Source organism: Bactrocera oleae, chromosome 6 (genome assembly GCF_042242935.1).
Source record: "Bactrocera oleae isolate idBacOlea1 chromosome 6, idBacOlea1, whole genome shotgun sequence".
Taxonomy (NCBI): Eukaryota; Metazoa; Arthropoda; class Insecta; order Diptera; family Tephritidae; genus Bactrocera; species Bactrocera oleae.
In genome coordinates, this window is record NC_091540.1 from 40650926 (window position 1) to 40676483 (window position 25558).

At 33.4% G+C, this 25558-nt stretch overlaps 1 protein-coding gene across 2 annotated transcripts in view; it reads right to left on the minus strand.

Moving 5' to 3' along the window:
- Ccn (cellular communication network factor protein Ccn) overlaps positions 1-25558 on the minus strand; it is a 119853-nt gene that overhangs the window by 15946 nt on the left and 78349 nt on the right. For both annotated transcript variants that reach the window (XM_036366522.2, XM_014240568.3), the window contains 5 exons: positions 22984-23083; positions 22722-22743; positions 8465-8544; positions 3886-4030; positions 858-1282 (listed from right to left, as the gene is read on the minus strand). In XM_036366522.2, coding sequence (XP_036222415.2) covers positions 858-1282; positions 3886-4030; positions 8465-8544; positions 22722-22743; positions 22984-23079 — 768 coding nt within the window. In that variant the 5' untranslated portion in view covers positions 23080-23083. The remainder of the gene's footprint in view (positions 1-857; positions 1283-3885; positions 4031-8464; positions 8545-22721; positions 22744-22983; positions 23084-25558) is intronic.

Consider the following 25558-nt stretch of genomic DNA (forward strand, 5'->3'; position numbering starts at 1 on the left):
TATAATATCGTAATTATGTTTTCTGGAATTAGATTTAGAAATAATTTTCGGGAAAATAACGACTTTTTATAATAAGAAGTATTTTGCAGTTATTTTTAATGTATACATAATGAATTTGTCAACTAAAACAATGAAAATTTCCATAAGCAAATATAAAGAAAGAGAACCGGAAATGCAAGACGACAACAGACAGAATGTAACAGCTTAATCCACTTTGTTTTCGCAGAAGGATAAACTTAATTCCTGCAAAGGGAGAATATAAAAGTTTCAACCAAGCTTAAACCACACAAACATATACATATGTATACTTATATATACATGAGTCTAAACAAATTCAAACCTCCTAGTAAATATACAGACATCTATGTGAGCAAAAATGTTTGCTGGTAATAAAGTGGAAAGATTTTGAGATTTTTAAGCTGTTAGTTAGTGGTAAGTAGAACAATGACACGCTGGTGCCGAGGCGCTCTGCTGTGCCGGGAATGTGGAGGAAGCGGAAGTACTTATAGATATATAATACATATATGTTTGTAAGTATATACCTAGGTACTATTTGTCTTTTTTGGGTTAAGTTGAGAAATTCAATTGTCTGCTGTGGGTCGTTAGTTTGCGGTTTCCTTTGTTATTCTTAATATTATTGTTGTTGTTTGTTTGTTTGAATTAGCAAGTTTAGTTACAAAACAGAAAAACTATGGAATGAGGGAAAAGTTTAAACACAAAAAAAAAAAAAGTTTGAAACACCACAAAAAAAATGTATATATTTTTTTTAATATTAAGGTTAATATAACATAAGAAATAAACATTTTTTAAAAGCAATTTAATCAAAGACGCTGCCAGCTCATTGTTTCTCAACTTACGCGTATTCGATGCTCCACATGCGCCCCGAACAATGTGGCATGGTAATCTGTTATATCCTTAATATCCTTAGGCTCACTTACAACTAAATTGTTTGCCACATTATGGCTAATTAATTGTTTTTGTTGCTGTTGCTGTTGTCGTTGATGCTCTGCGTGCGGATGCTTTTGCGGCTGCTGTCGTTGTTGTTGCTGTTGTACTGTGGCTTTTTGCATCAACTGCTGCGCCTCTTGAGGCGGTAGTAAATAGTTTTTATTATTGTTGCTGTTATTGTTCTGATCACATTTGCGATTTTCACACAATCGCAAGCTGCTCAATTGCCGGCAGCCAGCGTTCGTGCTGGCGAAGCGCGTCGAAATGCCAAGGCCACAGGGCTGCGAGCACGGCGTCCACGGGCTGGTCGAGGCATTGTGGCAGGTGGCGTATACTGTAAAGAAATATACAAAAACATAGCAGAAAATGCAACAAAATGAGTCTTTAAGTACAATGTAATTAAATTTAATTTAGTCATTAAGCGGCAGCATCGGAAGGCTCATTGTTTAACTAGCAGGATTTTGCAGCTTACAAATTTATGAGTACCAGGTATACCTACACTAACATATGTAGATGTCATCTGCTTAGGTTGCAATTTAAATGCTATCAAAATCAAAGCCAACGAGCAATTTTCCTATAATATTTCTAAAGATTTGAATCGTTGTTCGGGTCGTCAAAACTATTAAGAGATTAGTTCTACCTCGTTTTAGAGCTTGTCAAAAATTTAACTGAGGTCCGTTGAACGCTGGTAAGTGTTTTTGGTTTTTAACAGACGTCACAAAGTTAAAATTCTTTTTAGAATTTCGAAAACAAAAGGTTTAGAGAAATCGTTATTTCCTAAGATGTTTGCTTGATTGTTTTAAGAGTTTCAGTTTGGAGCTTTTCACACAAGACTTTTACAATTTAGACTGTGGCTTGAAATTTATTATACAAGGAAGTCCTTAAGTTCGAAGTACTAGCATTTTCAAAGGCCCTCCTTTTCCTATAAACAATATTGAATTATTCAATGTTCAGATCATCAAATTATACGTAATTTTTTACATCTTCACACTTTCTTAACCAATGACATCTCCATTTAATTCAAACGGTTTGAACACTACGATAATGTTTTCTGTAAGAAAGAATTCTTAAAAAATAGTCTTTGCTAAGTACTTCTAAAAGCTTTTGACTTTGGTATAATGATTTAAAAATGTATGTATTTTAATATTCCCTTTTCAATGTCATTTAAGGAAACGAACCTATTTTATCTAACCCCAAAAATATTCACTACCTTCTACATATCCACAAGCTTAGGCTCAATAACCGAATGCAGCATAAATTCCATGTCAAGATTAATCTTTATCACGACCATGAAGCAATATTGCACACTGGTCAAAGTGAGGCCCCTTTTAAAAACTGAGAAAGTATCATTCTAAGGAGCAAGGAAAGAAGTTATTGACCAGGCACTTCACATCCATATTTCACTCGTATGCCTTTTATAATTCCTTTTTCTTTCGTTTCTTTTCTGCTTCTATCACAACGCAATGTTTCATTGCCTTATCCTTGCATGAGTAATTACGTCTCCTTTATCATTGCCTTGGCCATCCTACACATGCTCTCTCACACCCATACCCAAACACGCGCACTACCAATGTGAGTAGCTCTGTCTTGCCAAAAATTGCTTGCATGTGCCTTGTGCTCATAAATATTTCTTGTTAATTCGCCTTAAAAATCATTAAGTTTCACAGCCGCAGGCAGTGCCACAGCCACAACCCAGCCGACCGTGGCTGGCCAGTAGCTTGCCTCAAGCTGTCTGCGCCCACAATGAGCAATGCCTTGGCGTTTACTTAGCCAATGGTCATGGCAAATGAATATTACCAGACTGCAGACAAGCCTGAGTACATTCTTCTGACTGTCTCCCTTGTTTTTTTTATTTGTACAACTGCGATTGCTTACCGAAAAGCCGGAGCACGACGCAAAAGCACGAGCTTCGTTGGATGTTGTCACCACTTAGGCAAGTAAATATAATTTATACTGGAAGAAATTGTTTGATATCTCGAAAATTGCTTAGTGGGGAATGACAGAAATGGGCTCAATCATATTTATGAAGGTATTGCGTATACTTGAAGACTCTGTTTGGTGGTGTTTTCGGTGGATGCTAGCCTATACATAAGTATGATAAGAAGCATGTATCACCACGTTCTAAAAATGTTAAGTAATTGTACTTGTATGTAATGCCCTATTATTATTTAGCTTCGCCATTATTTTTTACTTTTATTATTTTTTCTTTTCAATTAATATATACACTATGTGGTAATGTTCAATCAGGTTAAGTCAACTTAAGTTAAGATACACATGTTTTTCTAGGAATTCAAAGATTAAAAGACTTCTATGCTAAGGCATTGGGTATTTTACAGAACAACACTATAACTTTAGTTATCCCAATAACTTTAGTAGACTTAAGCTCTTTTTACGTTTCCTATTGCACATCTCTTGAAAGTTGGCTTTGACTTTATTCTGTTACTCTTAGTAGCCTCGAGTCCCAGCAGGTATTGTTAAATATATATTTTTCTTCAATTTAATGTAGTAAAGCCTAATTTTATTCAAGGTATTTATATAAACGCTTTTAAGAGATTAATATCTTTTGGCTCAATGTTCTTAATGAAAGTCACAAAAAGCGTATCTTACAGCTTTTTCCTACATATAGCGACAGAAAAATTGTTAGTGGTAGTTTTGAAGTTAGCTGGGATGAATTGCATTATTGAACGTTGCTGAGTTAGTTTTCTCCTTGAGCCAAGCTCACCGATTTGAAATATACATATCCCTCATGTAACATTTTTTTTCTGGTTGTAGCCGACTTCAGTGCAGTGAGACTTTAATAAAGGACGCAGGTGAATAATCAGATATTCCTCTCTGCTTGCTTTTGCAAACTTATTTCAATATTTTTATATTAATAAAAAAAATTTACAGTGTATCTCCTTCCATGTATATTGGCTCTACAGCCCACGAAGCACTTACCATCAGCTGTGGGATTCTCACACAACCACATTTTGCAGCAGTGTCCCGGCACTTCCACCAGACGAGGCGATCTGCAGGACATCGTGTCCTCCGGCGCTGGCAATTGCTCCTTCGGGCAGAGCGACGAGCAGGCATGACGTCCATTCTGCAAAAGTGGAAAACAACGGAAGCTCTTAAAGTCTACAGACGAATGTAAGCAATTGCTGGATATTAAACAAAGAGAAATAATAATAATAAGGAAACATAATAATTATCTCACGCAGGCAGTAATGAGAAAATAGTGAAATGTTGAAAAAGCACAGAGGAAAAAATTGGAAAAAATCAAGGTTATGAGTGCGAGTAATGCATGTAACAAGGGAAAGAAAAATAAATAAATTCTCTTTGCGCTGAAACAAAGAAATTTCGCAATGGACGCGCACACAAAAGCTACGTTTGTATTTGTGTGTGAGTATATTTTGTTTGAAATGCACAAAAAGGGAAAATAAGACGTAATTCGTAAGAAGAGAAAATGACATCGAAAAAAGAAAAACTGCATTGCCAGCGGGGGGTTAAAGGCACCAGAGAATCAAAAGCGAAGTGCGGTGGCTGCCTCAGACGCAAATTAACAGACAATGCAAATAACGTCTGCTAAAATAAATAACGGATTGCATAAAAGCGAGTAAACATGTGGGGACTAAAATAAGTGTGTGTGGTTGTGCGATTATTATGTAAAAATGTAATAATATCACAGGTAAACAAAAAAAATGTTTTTTTTTAGCATGGGTTTTACCTAATATATTATGGTTAAATAGGCAAATATATATATAGAAAAGTCCGTATATAAATCGAAAATATTTGATTTTTAGGCAATTAAAGCGATTTGATCATATTTAATTTTTGCGTCCGTATAATGTCGGTCTTCTGTTTCCCGATTTAAGAGATGATTTAAGTAAAAATTTAAAAATTTGCAAATTATATCAAGCTTTATTCAATCTACCTGTTAAAAATCAGTATGGTGAGTTTTACAATTACCTCTTTTTTATAATAATTATTAACTGTTTTGATAACATTTACAAAGTTATAATATATATACAATAATATATGCGTTTTATTGTAGGCTAGTACCGAAGTGAAAAATAGTAATGAAGTTTGCAGTGTCGAGAAGTTGGAGGGAACCAGGTGATTATTACTCAGACTGCTTTTTTTGCCTGGTTAACCCACTCAAGGGTAAACATTCAAAGAAAACGTTTTACCCTGATTTGCTAAAGACATCTGCTTTGAAACCACTTTCAAAAAAAATCTTGTACTTATGTGGGAAAATCAACTATTCTCTCAGAACAGCTATTCATCACGGAGTTCATCTGTATTCTGAGTTCATTCAGGAATCTGAAACAAAAATACCACGTCGACTCTAAAGATCAGAGCGATTTAACAAGAGACTTTAATCTGTCAATAAAACAAAGCAGACTTAATGGTTAATTGGAATGGCAGCTATATGCTGTAGTAGTCCGATCGGAACAATTTGTTCGCAGATTTAATTAAGATTTTTAATTTCTTCTAAGATTGCATAGCCTTAGACAATAACCCACGTTAACAGTTTTTAATACAAAGATTGATTCCGATCGCTCAGTATGTATGACAGCTATAAGTTATAGTCGTCCGATAGCTTTGGAGAAAAGGACGTGTGCAAAATTTCATATCGATATCTCAAAAACTAAGGGACCCGTTCGCATATATAAAGATGGACAGGACTAAATCGACTCAGCTCCTGCTCATGCTCGTATATACTCGTATATATTTTATAGGGTCTCCGACGTTTCTTTCTGGGTGTTACAAAAATCGTGGAATGTTGTTGTGGAGAATGTTGAATGCAAAATACTATTAAAGATTTTAAAAAGGTATTAGCTCAGTGCAGTTGTTGAAATGTTTCGCATGCAATGATCAATAATTAAGAAAACTTGTTTATTGACATGACAAAAAACTCCTGAGATCTATCTGCTAGTCAACAACAGTCATAAAACTAGAAAATTTCAATTCTTATGTATTTCGAATACATTTTTCTAACTTACATATGAACATATGTATGTACGTGTGCTTAAGTGATGGATGGCATTGGTCAGCCTAAAGTGGCTAATCGAAATTTGCAATCAGTTGGCAAAATATAATTCCGAGTTAATTGAAAATGTCTGTTCACGAGCAACAACAGCAGCCACTGCCCATTGCCACATCATGGCCGCTGACCCCATACTCCAGCAATGCTGAGAGTGCTGACAGCGATCTCATACTAGTAGTGCCGTTACTAACGCTAAATGACAGGTCGTCTAATGTGTGGCAATGCCAAGACCACAAAATCATCAGTGTGCCTGCATACATACAAACACATACATCAAATATTTATTTAAATAAGCGGGTACACAGTTGTGCTTCTTATTTATTAAATGCAGTTATTTCGTTGCTTGCCGCACGTATTGCAATCTAGCTTGACAATGTAGAAACATGTTGCCTGCTCAAATTGCCACTTAAAGGCAGACACTAACGCCAAGGACATATACAGTTACGTTGGTATTTTTTCATTACCCTAATAGAATTTAACCATTTCTCAATTGAATACAATTTTATTTTCCATGTGCCGTTGTACAGATGTAATGCTTGCTTGCATTTTTTCTATCCAAGCGGTGTCCCGAACACCTCATCTCATCATGCTAGGTAAATCCTATTGCCACATAAATTCAATTTACTCTAATACGCTTTGGCATTTGTTGCATTGACGATGTGGCATAAAGCATCACACCTACAAGTACATATAAATATATAAGCTGCCACACTTTCATTATTCGTATACGGGGTACGTAGGTATGCATTTATATAGTGGCGAATGATTTGTATATTTCATAGAAGGGTCCTTCTAGGACATGGCTTCGCAGGTAGTAGCTGATATTTTCTACTTTTATTGGAATATTTGGTTCGCGGTTAGAGCTCGTAAGCAGAATTTTTGTTGGATACACGACCATCTTTTCGTCAATCAAAGCAAAAAGAGATTATAAGAGTTTATAAACTTTAATTTTTTATGAGTTCAAGGAGGATATCTTGACAGAATTATGTCCTCAACTTAAAAGCAGTCAACCATTTTTATAGTTGAAAATTGGCTCATGGCGAGAGTAGATGATTGCTGAAGAATCAACTTAGGAAAAGGTAAAGTAGATTCACTATATATATATATAATATATATATAATCTGTTAAAGTGTAGAAACTACTTCTTTTTAAGAACTCGTTAAACAAATAATAACAATGATAATGATAACAAAAAAAAAACACGAGCATGATACTTTATAAAATTAAAATACTAATCGACTTTATAGAACGTCTTCAAACACGGTTTTCTTTTTTACTAAAATAGAATTCAACTATGGCTCTTTAAAATATAAAATTTAGCACATTACTTACAAGGTCTTATTAAGGGGTTAGATATACTTGTGTGTGGGTAAAATGATCGAAACGTTTTTTATGGACTTTTTTGAAAGTATTTACTTTTGAGATTAACTCTTTCAAATTTCATAACGATCTGAACACTAAAGCCAAAGTTGCAGCTGTCACCAGCGTGCTCCTCCCATGTTCTCTTAAGTACGTGCCAATCGCTTAAACTCGTTTATATAACAAGAAGAAATGAGGCTTTTCATATAGTCCCGTTGCGGTGAGGTTCCTTAAGGGCCATGTAATCCACCGATCTAATTTTTTGCCGGCTACTTAAAAACTGCAATATCTCATACTTGAACAAAGGTAATTTCATGTCAAAGCTTATTTTGTTTTTTTTAGGAGGAAAAACTGAATGTAGATTAGTAAAGTCTAAAAAATTGTAAGTAGTAAAGTCTTCACTAATAGTGTCAAAATGTTTATTTTGCCATATGAACCAAAGCAAACTGGGGTTTTATTGGATTGGAGATGATGCATCGCCTACTTATCCTGCTCACCGCAAAGCGCGTAATAAAAAATTGTATCAACTCAAAAGGTGTAGTGCCAACAAATGGGCACAGTTTTCAAGCAGAAATAAAATTTAACAACTTTAGATATATATAAATATAATATATATACTGTGTTTGATCATTAAAAAAAAACCGTTTTTGGGAAAAAAAAGTTCTTCAAAAACCGTTTTATTTTCAGAGAATAAGTGTATATAAGTGTATATAACTTCTTTTTAGAGACTGAAGATTTTTCCTAGAGGTCCTTTATAAACTACATACAAAATAAAAAATACATACTACATATCTATTTAGAGAGGAAATTGATAGAGAAAAAATCAAAGACAGAATAATCAAAACAAGAAAAAACACAAGCAAATGGAAAGAAGTGTAGGAAATAGTGCGATTGAAATAATAAAAGTGCCAACAATAATACTGGATGAAGGAAAAAAGGCACAGCGACTGGGTGTTTGTGTGTTAGTGTAAGTTTAAACACAAATTGACAAATATATAAATATGCACAAATCCTCGTCTAAGCATGTGTAGGTGCGGCCAAAGCTGGCACGTTGTCGCCCAACAACAACTGCAGCACTAGCTCATCCCTCCTGTACACTTACTACCCCTCTTCTTTTTGTCAACTTACCTCACAGACACATTGTGTTTTACAATCCAATTTAAATGTCTGTCCATGTGCATATGTTGTATTGCCAACTGTACAGTTAGCTGCACCAGCGTTGCACAGATGTTACAACATACACAGGATAGCCACAAGTCGGGTTGCCGGTTGATTGTTGCCAGCAAAAATGGTGTTGATATGTTGATGACGTTGATGCGATTACGTTGCGGGCGGCACAGTTCAGGCGGTTCGGGCGGTTCAGGCGAGTTGTTGATTGGGAAAATGCAAAAAAGAGAAGAAGAGAGAAAGTTGAGGAAATTTATAACACCAAATGAAGATATATGCAATTGAAAATACTGTTGTTTTCGTTTTTTGTTTTTGTGTGCATTTTGCTCGATTTACAACTTTACTATGTTTACAGTGTTGCCAATGTGTTTTATAACATAAGCCAACAGAGGAATCGGCAAAACAACATAAATAGCTGTTGGCCACTGTTGCTGCATTGTTGCTAAACTCAAATGAAACGAAATGAATTGAAATTGTATGGCTGTTGTTTTTGTTGTATTGCTTCTTTATTTATCCATTTGTACGTGGGTAAGTTGGCTGCGCGTGGCTTGGATCCCCACAAGTGGTGTTCCATTATTTATCACATCGCCCTGCTAAGGGAGTCGTGAAGCGAGTTTGTATTAGTTTTAGCGCTCAAATGATTTTTGTTGTAGTAAAATAGAATTGTTACAGAAATTAAATATGTATTTATGTTGGTGAATGTGTATGCTTTGTATGTTAGTAAACATTTCTCTATTTATTTGTTATACTGAGTACACTGGAGACTGTGGCAGTGCAAAACTTTTTACACATTTTATTCTGAGTACATATTTATATGCTTACATACATATGAATGAGCTTTAGTATGATATTGAGTTCTAATATGCTTAACTAGAAGTTTAAAATTGAAAGTTATTACAAATGTATCTTCCCGAAATTTTGGGGTTTATATTAAATAAAAAAATATAAAAAAATTAATTTAAAAAAAACCTTACATTTTGGCTGCACCGAAGCTATAATACCATTCACAAATATAAGAGCTTCTTTACAAGAACTTGATTTCGATCGTCGCTGTAGTAGTCCGATATCGACAGTTCCAACATGTGAGGAGTTTCTTTGGGAGAAAAGGACGTGTGCAAAATTTCAGATCGATGTCTGAAAAACTGAGTGACTAGTTCGCGGACTTGGCTAAACCGACTCAGCTCGTCATGCCGATCATTTACATATATATATATTTTATAGGTGTTACAAACTTCGTGGTAAACTTAATATACCCTATTCAGGGATAAAAATACCAATTACAATTTAAAAAATTTTAAGATTTTTAGTTTTTTCATTTCACAAGATTATTGTTTTTTTTAATATTTAATTATTTTTATAATATTTAACAACTTATATACTATTTTCATCGAAAGCTATCTTTAGTTCCACGTAATTCCATCACCGCATGCAATATGTAATATATTATTTTATTTCCTAATTAAAATTCAAAAAACGTAGAAATTCTGTTCTAAAATATTCGCTGTTGATGAAATCTATGGCTTTGCTATATAAGATTTCTTAGTTTGATTTATAAGTAGAGGCGTTTTAAAATTATTTATTAGCTTTACATTTTCGTTGCAGGTGGCAACTTTGTAATTTTTTCACCTAACAATATAGTGCTAAGTATACACCGTTAAAAACCTGTTACCTTGTCTGTAGTATATCAAATTTTAAAAACTTTTATTCAAATGGTTTTCGTATTTACGGTTTTACTTTTCAAAATATTTGATAGGTTTCACCTTTATTCAAAAAATTAAGCTTTTTGATAACAAGCAGAAGTTTTCATCGCAAATAAACATTCGATTTTTTTTTTTTTAATTTCTTAATATGTTTATTTAAGTGGCAACTCTATTGAAGCTAAATATTTTTTTGTAAAGCAGCCATATATTGCGTTATGAAAGGTATTATAAATGAATTCAACATTTTTCAAAAGAGGTGGCAACCATCATTTATATTCTTGTAATATAAGTTTTGGCTATAAAATCTGTTGAACATTTCGAATAGTTACATAGCTACCCTGATAACTTTAAAATTCTCTGCGGCCATTATTAAGCCTTGTTGCTGTTTAAAACACGTTGTTGCATGCAGCATCCGTTCGTTAACCATTCAGCTTATTTATTAGCAGATAAATATATTTAGAGTCATAGGATTAAACATAAGTGCAACTGTAAGCAAATGTATTTAGCCATAATCCGTTTGAAACTTTTCGAGCTTTTCCTTTACAAGTACTTAACTGTGTTTCTGAAACACATACAAACACATGTGCTACTTTAAGTTAGGTGACTGTTTCACTTGCGCTGCAGTCACTCTTTCTGCTTTTCTGCTTTTGTGCACTTTTTTCACTGTGCTTCTGTTTTAGTCAAAGTTTAATGCGCGTTTAATTAAGCACAAGTGTAAGTTGCACTAAATACTTTTTAAGTACCTTGTCACTTTGTACACAGTTTTGTATAGCACAGTCAACTGGTGTTTTGAAAAAAAAGCATTGGTGCTGCTTTAGAAGCAGAAATTGAGTAAATTTATGTTTGTTCCACCTGAAGCCTTTGAAATTTTAATTTCATAGCCTTGATCATAATTGTGGGTAGTTCGGGGAAAAAATATGAATATTAAGATTAAATGGGAACCACTTGATTTGAATATTGATGAATACAGTACATCACTAAATTTTTAATATTTTTGTTATATGTTCAAAAAATTGTTAAACAAAAACATTCTTGTTCTGAAAGAATATCATTGAGCAAAAATATTATTTTTAAATGCAAAAAATTAATAATAATTAAAACGATTTTAAACAAATTAGTTTTAGTGAAAGCTTCAGCCCTTAAATTAGAAAAGTATTTGTTCGAAAAATTAAAAATCCTATTTATATACCTATATATCTCTATAAGCATAACATTAGTCACATGATACGCCAGCACCAAGTCAGACTCTGTATATTTGTCATTTTATAAGAATAATCAATAATTTCCCATTTTACAGTTATGCTTTGCGAAATTGAATAGCTGAAAATCTCATTACACTAATGCCCATAAATTTGGTTTGCCATTTCAGCAGTCGACAGGGCGTATGCGTAACTAATGTGCAGCATGAAATACATATAACTGCATACATATACACACACACACATTCACTCACATGTGTGTATATGTGTAAGCGTGTAAGCAATTACATTGCGCAATCTGCAATATTCTCGCATGCGCTTGTCATTGCCGGTCAAAGCGGCATTGCCGACACCTTCGCCAGCTCACTGCTCTTCCACACGCTTCGTATATTTTCACAGCGACACTGAGACATTTATGTGCGCATATGGATGTGTTGCTGTGCAATGACATGGCTTAATGCTTACTTCAACAAATGTGCAATTTTCCAAATGCATGCCAAAGGTCTTTTCTAACCAATTACTTTCACCTTTCTTATTTTTGTCGGTTTTGTTCTATTTCGCTTTTTTTTCAAGCATTTACAGTGCTTTCACAGACACACCGCACACATACACATATATTTATCTGAGTATATGGTTGGCAATATGTCAAGGTAAAATATTATTACTTAAAAATCTATACGCACGTGCTTTTAAGTAAAAACAGTTTTGATATGCTATATTTTGTACTTAGTAGTGCTTTTAAGTGAGCGTGAAAGGCAAGCGATGGTTTCCGATTTGAGTGGATCCATAGAAATTTGTAGGCTTTTTGCACGAAGTTTGTTTTAACAGCCTGAACTGCAGAGCTACTTAGAGCTGTCTGGAGTAAAAAATGATATTTAATGAATTGTGACTTTAATCTAAAAATTCCGATTAAATAAAAACTTTTATTTTTTTTTTAAATAAATCTAAATGGGTTTTATTATTTTTATTTTATTTAATAGTTTTATTTACAAGTGTGTTTTAGTTTTTCATAACATCCCGTTGCTGCAAGAACATTAGAACTCACAAAACGATATGTATATTCTAATATTAAATATGCCACATAATGCACTATTGTTATTATATCCGGTACTATGAAATCCTACTATTTGTTTTTATAAGCTCAAAGTGAAAACACCGTAGTTTTAAGTATTAAGCAGAAAACCCTTTTAACTTTACACCATACGAAGCCATTATACTTTTTGCCTAGCTTCTCACATTTATCCTAACACACATCATACACTCGTATATGTATTACTGTCTGCAGACACGCCATACCCTCCTCTTTTCCGGCAACTCGCTTTGGCAAGCAGACAAAAATATGTGCTCCTTACGAGTTCCTCATGCTCGGTGCTTCACTCAACCATTACCTTATTGGCATTTTGTATTTTTTTCTTAACAATTTCCACCTTTCTCTATTCCATGCATGCCATGCATGGAGTTTCACATAAGTTCTCGAGTTGATTTTTTATTTTTTTGCCTTTGCTTTTTGTCTAAGCTTTAGTTCACTACTTGTTCTGGCTAGTTGACTTACTGCCTGCTTGGCTGGCTGCCACTTACACTATTACACAAATAGACTACCGTTGACATTGACATGTCATGCCCATCATGAGTGGTGGGTACATTGAGGTAACTGTGAAAGTACAAAAAAAAAGGAAAATATTCAGCCACTCGAGCCTCGAATGGTTGGGTCATGTGCTGCCACATATATCCGGTGCAAAAAGCAGTATTTTAAATTTACGGTTATTTATGTGTATTTATATGGGTGCACATATTTTCACATGCTGTTATAAATACATACAGGTGGTCCTTAATGCATATGCGGTAGCAAATAGTAGCTGCATACTTATATGTATATAAATATTTTGTTAAAAGTCTTGGCTGTACTTATTGGCACTTAAACACACTTCAAAATATGCAATGCATTCAAAAATAAACACAGTTATGTTTTTGTGTATATAAGGCACGAATACTTTTAACACACCTAACGCCTGAACACGCTCTGGCTTCTCATTTTCATATGGGTACAGTGCGTATGAGTAACATTGAAAACAAATTTATTCGTTCATAATCATTTAAGAGAGTGGGATGTGTATATAATACCCATCTCTTGAAGAGTTTGAGGGTTAAGATTCATTAAAAAAATATTTCTATTAAATTTAACATTGGGATTCAGAAGAAAAAGTGTGTAAAAATCGCAGGAACGCGTGGTTTTTGTCCGATCTTAATTGATATGGTGGTTTGCAATGAATTTTTGCGCTAAGATAAAAAAAAGGTAAAAGAAGTATACTTTCCAAATCCTTATACAGAAGTTTTGTTGTAAGTTTTGTATGTAAACTTTACCAGAATCTGCGCTAACGGACTATATTTCAGCGTTTGTATCGAAAAAAGACCTTAAAATGCTCTAAAATTTCTAATCGAGAGTAAGTTATGAAACCAAAGCTGCAAAATATCATGAATTACTTCAGTTACAATGAGAACTGCCATACATTTTGGTTTTACAATTTCATAAATCTGAGTTTTAATAAGATTTTCATAGTAAATGATGTTCTATGTGTATTTTAACTTCCCAAATCTACGAAAATTATATATGTTTTCACATATTGATATATTTCTAAAACCAAACACAAATTTGTTCAAGAAGTTCCCGTCAAGTTTAATAAGCGCCTTCCTGCTAGAGCATGAAAGTTTTGCGCCTCAAAGGTATTCATGCGTGTCTTCTTATAAAGTCACATACATATACATATTTAAGTGTGTTTGTATGTATGTATGCTTGCAAATGTATATCTGTATGTATTTAACTTATGTACATTCGTTGCTTTGTTTCTGGGCGCCGCTTATTGCAGCAATGCTCCGCAGTTTCAATTGTTCTTTCAAACTTTTCCGTTACATGCTTTCGTAGCTGCTTCTACGGTCACGTGCGCCTGGACACTAAAGAGTGCACTTTACAATTTGACTTTTAACTTAGACAATTTATGAAAGTTGTTATTAATATTATTTAGAATTTTGTGGTCTACCGTACATTCATGACCATGACGATGATGATGACCAAGTAGACGTGTCCAAGAAATATTATTTGTGGGTGACCAAAAGTTACTTTTTCAAATTTTATATTTCTTGTTCTTCTAGTTGTGGAAGAACGTGTGCATAGAATACAGGTAGGAAAATATTTCACAGTGTTCTTGGTGCTTTAGGTGCGTGTCAAAAATTGCCATTTTTCATACATATCTCATGTGATATAGGACTGGTTTAGAATTTAACTGAGCTTCTCCAGATACAACTGCATCGAAAATATATTCACTTTCTTGTTGTTGCAAACAATAAAATACTGAATTATTGCCTACAATTAGGGTCGTGAAAAATCTAAAGTAACTCATGGCCTCCAGTGGTTGCAAATTTTTTACTGCAAACATTTGGGACTAAAAATTAAAATTTCTACTTTCAATTCCGATTATGGAAAAAATTTAGTAATTTTGGATTTTTTGGATTAATAAGTATATATATTTGCAAAAGAAAGTATTTAGAAATAATTAAAAATTAAATTTATTTAAGTGATGGGATTAAAAATTCTTTTTTAACTTTTCAAACCGGTGTTTGGAATCAAAAATTTATTTTTTTAGAAAAAATGTACTTCTTTTTACTTTTTAAACTGGTCAATACCGTATTTGGGATTAGAAATTTTACACTAAGACTTTCTTTAAAGTTTTAGAAATTAAATTTTCCATTTTTAAATCCGAAATTTTACATTAAGATTTTCAGGATTACAAAATAAAAAAATTCATTCAAATATTTATTTAATTTTTTTAATGCATTATTCGCAAAGTTGGTTGAGACTTGTTAGCATCCAGAAACATCTGTAGAGCATTATAACTTTTACAAGTTGGAAAATTAGTTCTATTAAAACATAGTGAGATCACGTATTAACCTTTGGTCACACTGTTTGACTTTATATTAGTGAGGATATCGGAAATCACTGGAGGTAATTTTTACACATGTATAAGCTTTACTGCTAACAAAAATACCGTTAATATTTTTCCTAAATGAAACAACATTTAGACCCACATACATGCGTTCTTGGAAGAAATTTTTTGCGAGCACTCTTATACAATGCTTACTCTTCTAATTCACATCTTGCTTCCGCTCCAAGTACGGTAGAGTAAACATTTGACCCTTTCAATCTTTTAGCAATAAAATATTCATCAAATAAATTATGTATTTTCATTACTCTTCACTTTGCTTCACAAGCTAAAAATAACAACAACTAAGCAACAACTTGCAGATACCGTCTGCGTGTCCTGTCTTGCTGGCGTAGCATACTTCTAGGATGCACGTATTTCACTTTTTGCTTTATGTATGCGTGTCTGAGAAGTATCTAGTGGAGGGTAAGAACTATGTTCTGTTTTGCTTAGCTAATTCGCACATTTCTATTGCGACTTTGCATTTTAATTTATGCATTTTGCATTGGCTTATCTTGGCTGCATGCTTAGCTGCTGCTGCCAGACTATCAAACTGAACTTACTGGACCCAAACCAAAATTTTGTTGAAATGTAAACATTTATAACTGTTTGCACTATTCAAGTCAGTTTTAAATCGTTTGTTGCATAAGTAAACATTGCTAAAGCCATCAAGGGAAACATAAGGAGGATACATCCATACATACACACATATATTTTGTTACGTAAGCACAAAATAATTTGAATATATGCAACCGCATTGAGTAATACTGCAAAACTTAGCATTTTCTACGCTCAATGCGATTACTTGACCTTTACAATTTCTTGCATAAGGATACACAAACATACACTGGCATGCATAATATACAAACAAATACCTGCACTTATATATATTGTTCAATAGCTTCATCATATCTTTCTTACTGTCAAGAGCTTTATTAATATTATTATTTTCTTTATATGCAAAATATCAAGCTGCTTTGTCCTTCTTACACTCTCTCCCCACTATCTTCGTTTGCTGAACTCTAGCGCTATTGAAATCAATTTATTTATGAAAATTTCAAAGAAAAATAATATTATTCTTTCACTTGTGCTATTTTCAATCCATATGCTTGACTCTTCTTGATCTCTGTGTTACTTAACGACATCATTTCGTACTGCCTGCGGACAATTCGTGGTCAGTCGATGACTTAATCCATCCTACTGTCACTACATATCTACACATTCTGCATAATACATTAAAGTATATTTGCTTTTACAGTTAGACAAGCTTGAGTATGTATTGGTGAAAAGCGATTACAATCATAATCCGGGTCGCAAATGTCAACACACTCGCGAAGTCAAGTTGATTACGTATTTGATTGGCATTGATTTCAAGGATATTGAATAAGATTTGAATGATGTACAGTGAATAAATCGAAAATTTATTCGATGATACATTGATGGATTACTGGTGACTTTGAAGCAATTTGTATTGTACTTATGTATTCATTTTGCGCAACTAATTGAGTTGGATAGCAAAATGATTTATTTTGAATTCAAAAATTTGAAGAATTTGTTCTCATACATACGTACAAGTGTATAAAGAGGATTCGTAAATTTAGGACTCAAATATATTAGAAATATTTATTTCAAACTTTTTATATAAAGTGAAAAGTTTAAATGATTATGCGTTGACAGTAATACGATTTTTATAATCCTGCACCGGCAAAAAGTATTCAAATATTAACGCGTTATTTTATACTGTGGCTTCTTACAATAGAGTATAGTATTTTTATCACCAGGTCCTACTTGTGTTCTTCGTATTCTCTTTGCATAAAATGCTTTAAAAGACAAGAAAAAACGTTAACTTCGGACTATTGAAGCTAAAATACCGTTCACATATACACAAAATTTCATACAAGGTTAGTTTATATGGCAGTTATATACTATAGTGATCCGATCCGAACAATTTCTTCAGAGGTTACAATTTTGTCATAGCTGATATCCCATGCCAAATTTTGTGAAGATATTTCGTCAAATGAAAAAAGTTTTTCATACAAGCACTTGATTCCGATCGTTCAGTTTGTATGACAGCTATACGCTATAAAGGTCCGATCTTAACAATTGGTTTTTAAATTATACCATTGCTTTGGATAAAATTCTATTATTAATTTCATAACTGTGGTGTATCTATGTCGGCGATTCCTACAAATGAGCAGTTAATTAGAAAGAAAATAACGTGTGCAAAATTTCAGACTGATATCTCAAAAACATAACTTTTATATAAATATACATTTCATAAAGTCTCCGACGTTTTGCTTCTGGATGTTACAAGCTACTTGGCTAACTGCAGTGCATTAATATGACATTATAAAGCACATCCTTAAAAAGACCATTAAAAATATGCAAAACATTATAACCACATATCGCCGTTTAAAAAGCGGGGGGAATTTTGACATGATGACAGAAATATGACAATACTGCGAAAAATAGTCTGGTTTTTCTGTAGGACTTAGTGAGAAGTCTTCATATTTCCCGAATAAAATATATAATTGCTTAGTAAAAGAATAACATGAAGGCAAATTTTTCGAATATAACAGTTAAGTAGACACATGTATATAGTCTCTACTTAGTTTTCTCTTTTGAATTTATGGTATAGATGTTCTTTTGAAGAATATTTGTGAAATATTTGATAACCAAGACACAAGTTTGTGCAAAGTATGTGAAGTAAAAAGTAAATAAGAGTAAAAAATCCTACGTGGGTGTCATCAAGTCGAGTAGCAAAATAAAAAAATAAAGGAAGAGGGAAATGAATACTCAAAAAATTCGTCAACGCACAAACGAAAAATGTGGAAATCAGTTAAATGCTACAGCGGTGCTGACAAGTAGAGACAACGCCAAATCTAGATGTGAAGAAGAAATGCAAAATAGTTGGGTATATAGTACTTTTCTAAGGCTCTGCAGATGCTGTGTCTAGTCATCCGTTTAACAAGTCGGAAGTTAACTAGACAAATATTCGCGGCGATGAAGCCGAACAGGAAAAACGCAAAGTGGTATGTATTGATCTTTAGAATCGCATCGCAAATAGCATGAGTTAGCGCAGTGAAAATTTTAGACAAACAATGTATGCATATAAAAAATAAATAAATTATGAATATATCGTATAAATTATAAATGTAATTATACCCACCGATTGCAAATTATTAGAGTACTAAACTTTGGTCGTCTCTCTGTTTCAAACAAACCAAATATGGCTCCTCTTGCAAAGCTGAGATATTCCCGCAGGCCTCACATGCTTTTGCAGAACCACAAGTGGCATATTTCTCGCCAAAACAAATATTCGAAATTATAACTGGCATTAAAGTTGGATTATTCTTGGTTTTTGCGGTTTCGGCAATAAAATAACTTTGTTGCAACCACGGGCAGAACTTATATTAGCTTTTATTATTATATAAATTCGCTGACAAGCGAGAAGCCGTAAAAATTTTTATTTGTTATAATAAAACGTGATTTACTCGTATGAGCATTTTTCTTATTCATAAATGTCATAAATATTTATACGAGCACCGTTAGCGGCTATAATAAAATTATAGCTGGCTCGTCAACTATTTTCATTTATTTGCGATTTATTTGTTGATACATGACACTGCTTGTGGACAGTTTTCAATTTATGCATAAAAGTATTATGCTATATTATTTTTGCTAATTTTATTATACTTAATGCATGTTATGTTAAATATGTTAAAATGTTTCCTCATAAAAAGAAAGTTATACTTTTTGCCCGGATGAGTTTAAAATAATGTTATGTAAATAAAATTTTTGCAACCAAAAATAAAAATTTTAACTATTTTACCATTACAAATGTTTTTGTAAGAAATTTAGTTTGAGTATCAAAAGCATGTGTCAAAATTTAAATAATTTAAACTCAAGACCACAGGTCGTATGAGTAACATTTTAGCTAATTTTGCGGCGATCTAAGCAAATGCGTATTTAAAAAAAAACTGTAAATCGAAACTATTGTAATTGCAAAAAAAAAACAAGAAAAACGTTAATTTCGATTGAACCGAGGCTTTATATAGCGAAGAATATACTTCATAAATACAAAAGGTACCTTACAAGATCTTAATTTTGATCGGTCAGTTTGTTTGACAACTAAATGCTATATTAACTCTATCAAATTCTTCGGAGATTGTACGGTTGCCTTGGATAATAATCCATATCAAAATTTCCTGAAAATATCTCGTCAAATGAAAAAATTTTCCATACACGTACTTGATTCGGGGAATAACTTGGGGAAAAACGATTGGATGCAATATTCTATATCGATATCTCAAAAACTGAGGGAATAGTTCACGTATATACAGACAGACGGACAGGGCTCAGCGTCTCAGCTCGTCACGCTGATCATTATATAATATAATATATATTTTATAGTGTCTCCGATGTTTCCTTCACTTCGTGGTGAGCTTAATATACCCTGTTTAGGGTATAAATATGTCTCTATAGTGTCTCACAAGCACAAATTAACTGCGAACTCGGTAAATGGCAATTAAGCTCATAACTACTCAGTACGCAGCTACACACATGTGGATTTTTACCAAATGTTTCCGAAATTGCACGAATTGAGCACAAAGCATCCTCGCTTTCTATGTTTATAATATTAATATTTCATAGCGCACATATCTGTGTTTGTATGTGTTATTCGCGCGTACTAAGTTTACGTAACTGGAATTGGAAACTTTTTCCCCAAACATCAAATGCAACTACGAGTAAGCAAGTTGAATTGCATTTACTTTGCCTTAAAAAATTTGAATTTATTTACACGATACTCAAGCATTCGAGCCGGGTAACGGCGTTCCCTTTCCGGTGGGCTGTTACTCAGCTCGCGTACGCTCTCAATTCAGGTCAAGGCTTAAGCCTAAATCACCAGCTGAAAGCAACGCTGATTGTTGCTTTGCTGTGAATTGTTGTTGTACAGTTGTACCTTTGCTACAAAAAATAAATATGTACCTCGGCAGTGCTGCCGATGGCTGCCTAGCTCACTGTTATATTTAGTTTCAATGTTTTGCAGCGCCTCCTAAAAAGTAAAAATGCTGCCGAAAACTTTTCGTGTGCAACTATCCGAGATATTAGGATGCGGAATATGAATACGTTGAAGTGAAGTGAATTACATTGGCATTGAGAGCCATTATTGGTGCTGTTTGAATTTCTATGCACTGGTGTTGAGTTTTTTAGGTAAATCAATATGTCTGAGGGAATGCCGGAAGTAGGAAAGAAGGCGAAGGCTTGAAGAAGAGCTTATCAGATAAAACACGAATATTCATATAGGAAAGGTGCTTGTGGGTCGAATATATTGATTAAATTATTTACTGGAATTTTAGCTTACAGGTTAGAAGAGGCGTTAGTAGGCATATAAATTATATATGTCAGATTAAATGGATGTGTTCATATTGGAGTTCAAATTTAAGTTTTATTCCCCTCTCAGTAGATTCCCTGACCTCTGACTCCTCTACAAGGAAAATCTATTCTACTGAGTTTTGTACGACGCCCGCTTTAGTATTAAAATGATTTTTAAATCATTTTTGACAGATATACATATAGTTCATGAGGACTCTCCAATATAATTATTTAACAATAAATATTTTTTTGCGAATTTTAGCATTCATTTTCCATACGTTGGCGTGGTATTATCTAATTTTCAAAATCCATAAAAGGTTCCCGTTCAATGTATGTAGTATAATATAATGTACAATAAGGAGAATATTAGGTCTAACAGTAATTATATATGTAAGTTGAAGGGCAAATTGCACTGACCCAGCTTTGAATATGCAAGATAAACGGCGTTTTTGTTTTTAAATTTTTGTTATTCTTCATTTCTGAATTCCAAACAGAAAAAATGTCGGAGCCGAAACTGCAGGATTGCATTTTTTGAACCAAACTGTTAATAAAACTATATAACTCTTGAGGGATCTCATATAACAAATTCTTCTACAAATATTTTATTCTATATAAACCCTTTCTTTGGATATACCAGATGTACCGGTACAAAATTGAAAAGCGATTTTTGTGAAAATGAAATACTTATTTCGAAAAGGAAAATAAAAAATGTATTCTAGGTATTATCCATTTGATCTTTACAGATTTTGATAATTTCTGGCAATTTGTAGATACTATGCCAATATTCTTTGAAGCAAACTAATCAGATACTCCATTTTCGACTTCTGCATAGGAATCGAAGTACTGCTCAGCCAATGCGTGTCCCATCGACGAAAGTAAATGATAATCGAATGGTGCCAAGTCTGGTGAATACGGTAAGTAGGAAAGCAGCTTCCAGCCAAGTGCTTTGGTTGTATTCTGACCCGATTTTGCTTTGTGTGCAGGTGAATTATCGTGTAACAAAATTACTTTGCCGCATTTTCTGGTTGTTTTTCGATCAAGGCATGGTTCAAATTAATTCTATGTTGTCTATAGCGATTAGTATTAACAGCCAGATTAGAAGCTGCTGGTATACCACACCCTTCTGAATCCACCAAACACAGATAATTGCCTTCTTACCAAATCGATCTGTTTTTACAGTTGATGTTGATAGTTGTCTCGGATTAACCCATGATTTTCTCCGTTTACGATTTTTAAAACAAATTAAAAACTGGTTTTCTTTCGTGTCTTTTTTGTGTTTTTTCAGTGTACCATTTGTCTTTCATTCAATTCATGCTGTACCCATTTTCCACAATTTTGGATCTTCTCCATAGCTTTTGAACGGTCTGAAATTGTTTGTTGTGCAACATTTATCATGGCTGCCATTTGCTCTTGACTCACAGTATCATCTTTATCCAATGTTGCTTGCAGTTCGGTGTCTTCAAACTTTTTTGGAGGTCTTTCACGTTCTGCATTTTTCACATCAAAACATGATCTCTGAATCGTTGAAATCATCTTTGGCATATTTCTTCTGATAGAACATGATAACCGAATGCCTCGGCATATGAATATTTTTTCAATGACTGTAAGGTTATTGAATATGTCTGACAAATGTCATGCCAACCAAAAAAAAAAACAAAAATTGCTCGTTCACAACAAATGTTCCCTACCAACAAATTTGTATTTTAACGCTCATACCGGTACACCTGGTATAAAAACTTTTTAAAAGTTAGAGTTATGCTTTGGACTGATTTAGCTTTGAGTTCGAATCTTAAAATAATAGAATAATTACCTTAAGTTTTTTTGTTTCTGAGTTATTATTTATATTACTAAATATGTAAATATAAGTAGCAAGCTTACTAAAACTAAATATACCAGCGTACAAATATATATTATATGCTCTTATATATAATATATACATATTGTTACTGCTTTATGATCTGTGGCTTACCAGGATTATGTTGCCTCAAAAGCTGCGTTAAAAATTCCGAAAGTACCAAGTGAAAGCAGCGTATAAAACGAAAAAAGAAGAGTAAATTAGTAAATTTATTTTTATAAAAGCTGACTTTGTAACTTATTAGGTCATAATAAACATCACTCACACACACACACCCACGCGTTCGTTCAGCGCTCTCTCCATACTTTTTTAAATAATTTACTTTTTGTGGAACAAATTTCATGCGGAAGTGAAATAAATTTGCTTGCTTACTCACCTTTGTAGCCCTAAATTCCAAGCTTAAATTCGCCTCAACATGCGCTGTTGTGAGACCGTTAAACAACACACCCAACAGCGGCAGCAATATCAGCATTTTCCTAAAATACAAGCAAAAAAGGAAATTCCAGTGAAAAAATTGCAACCGTTATATATAAATAAATATGTGTGAATGTGTTTGCGCATAAATATAATGTATAGCAATAAAAAATGTGTTCGTATATGTGTGTCAGATGGCGAGTGTGTGGCAAGCAGGTAAATCATTTAGTCGCGCTTGTTATGTCAGTGTTGGGCGAAAAGGGTCAAGCCAACATTTGTGTTGCGCGGGTAAAATGTAATTTTTTTGCTAATGTCATGTCGGTTGGGTGTGAAAAAGTTAAACACATTTTTTCAATGACTTTTTGTTGCACTCCTTTGGTGTTTTATTTATATTGTGCATGAAGTAAATTTGTGTATTAAATTAAGGCAATTTTAGTGTCTGCCAGGACGAAAAACATTAATGTGTTTGCGGAAATTTAATAAATATATTCAGAATAAATTCAAACTTTTTCGGGTGGAAGATAAACTTGAGGTAAAAAAAAATGTTATCCAGAATTAGAGATACAAAGGTTTTTGAAGAAATAGTAAAAAATTTGGACTATACATATATGAGGGTTTATGCGCTGAGGGTTGTTAGTATTGTGTAAACTCTTGAGAATACTGAATATGGAATACAATGCTCTTAATTTCCGGTCTTAAAATGTCTTCTACAGGAACTTATAATTAGTCCGGTTGGTTATAGGAATACTTTTACTAGCAATAACAGGATTCTTTCCTTGATAACCATTTCACACTGCTATTTGTGGCATAATTAATATATTATTATCTTTTCGGCGATCAACTGTATGTTCTATGATCTACAAATGCACCAACGCCGCACATTCGCAGATGGCCATCAAACATTTTCCATAAAAGAACTAGATGAGCTATTGTGTTATAGCTGGCCAGAAGTATATTTAAGTTTGTCATTATTATCCATTTAATAATTATTAAAAAATAAAGTCTTACAATATCCTATACTGATTTGGCTAAGAGTTCCGAAACACACTTGAGGGCACTGAAAAATAGAACCGTTTATAAAAGCTGTGCTGTGGTGACTACCTTTAATAAATTTTGTATTTTCAAATTTGACTTTTCGCCGGAAGGGGCCTGTATTGTTAGGGTTAACCCGTTTTATTATCCAAAAAATATATATTTATTAAAACTAAAAAAATATGCTAAAAGCCAACATGAAAACAAATTAAGATTTTAAATGGAAAGAAGCGCCCAACAACTGCCATAATAACAAATGAGCAAGAATAAGAAATGAAATAATAATAAAAACAATAATAATGCTTATTATGATATTCTTTGACAGATGGAACAAAAGCACTAAAACGCTTCAGCACTTTTCTCTGCTGCCATGAAGCCCATTTGCCCTTTTCTCTGTAGGCCTTTGTGTGGACTTTTTTACCTCTTTTTGTTATACTGACATTGCCTTTCAACTTTATTAAAGGGTTTTGTGTGCCTTTTTTCCGTCATGGCGTTGAAACATTTATTGGCCTCTACACACTTGCAAGTTGGCATGTTGTTGCATGTTAAAGAAGAAGAAGAAGACGAAGAAAAAATTCAATAGCAGAATCAGAAGCTCAAACACGCGTAAAAACCGAAAAAACATTAAAGGCGAAAGAAAGACAAAATAAAAAGGCCGGCTGTTCTCTTCACTAGCGCTGCTTTAAGTAATTTTCCAGAATTTTCATAAAAATATTCTCTGTTGTTTTGCATCAATACTTAACCGCAATATTACATATTTGCTCGCTTTGGTCTTTTTAAGCATGAAAATTGTGAAATCTATAAACGCTCGCTTCATCCACGACGTTGTTATTGTAATCACATGCAGATATTTTCATTGTGCGCGAAAACGGTTCTTTTAAGGAATTTAATATGCAACTTTCATTTAATTGTCTCGTGGCAAGCACTGCAAAAACAAAATATAAATATATGTTGAACGTAAATTAATTGAACCGTTATTGGCGTGGTATGGCTCGCTCAAGCTCCACTGCAATGCAAGAAAGAGCCACGTCACGTTACTTTGCTTCTTAATTGAATATGAACACAGGCAGTAATTACATTTTCGCTGTGAATGTGTTGGCCGGCTGGTTGAGTGCTTTTACATACATACATTTGTACATATGGTATATATATGTGTATAAATAGTGTCCGTCTGCGCAATAATAAATTAATAATATTTTTTAGTCGATCGGCTGTTATGCATAAAAGAGTGCTGAAAGCATTGGTTGGATGATGTGGAAAACTCCGTCTCAACCGCCACGTTACTCATACGCCCACTTTGAGCTATTTGTGGTGCAAGTTGCTATTTTTCGTCGAGTATTTTTCCGTTAACGTCATATGAAACGTTATTTTGATGGGCATAATTGCTTATTTTAATGAAAATAGCACTGAAACTGTTGAAAATGTTTTTACATATATCGGAAATGCAGAAACAATTCTTTTGTTTTTGAGTAAAGAAGAGAGATGGAAATTGATTTTCACATGAG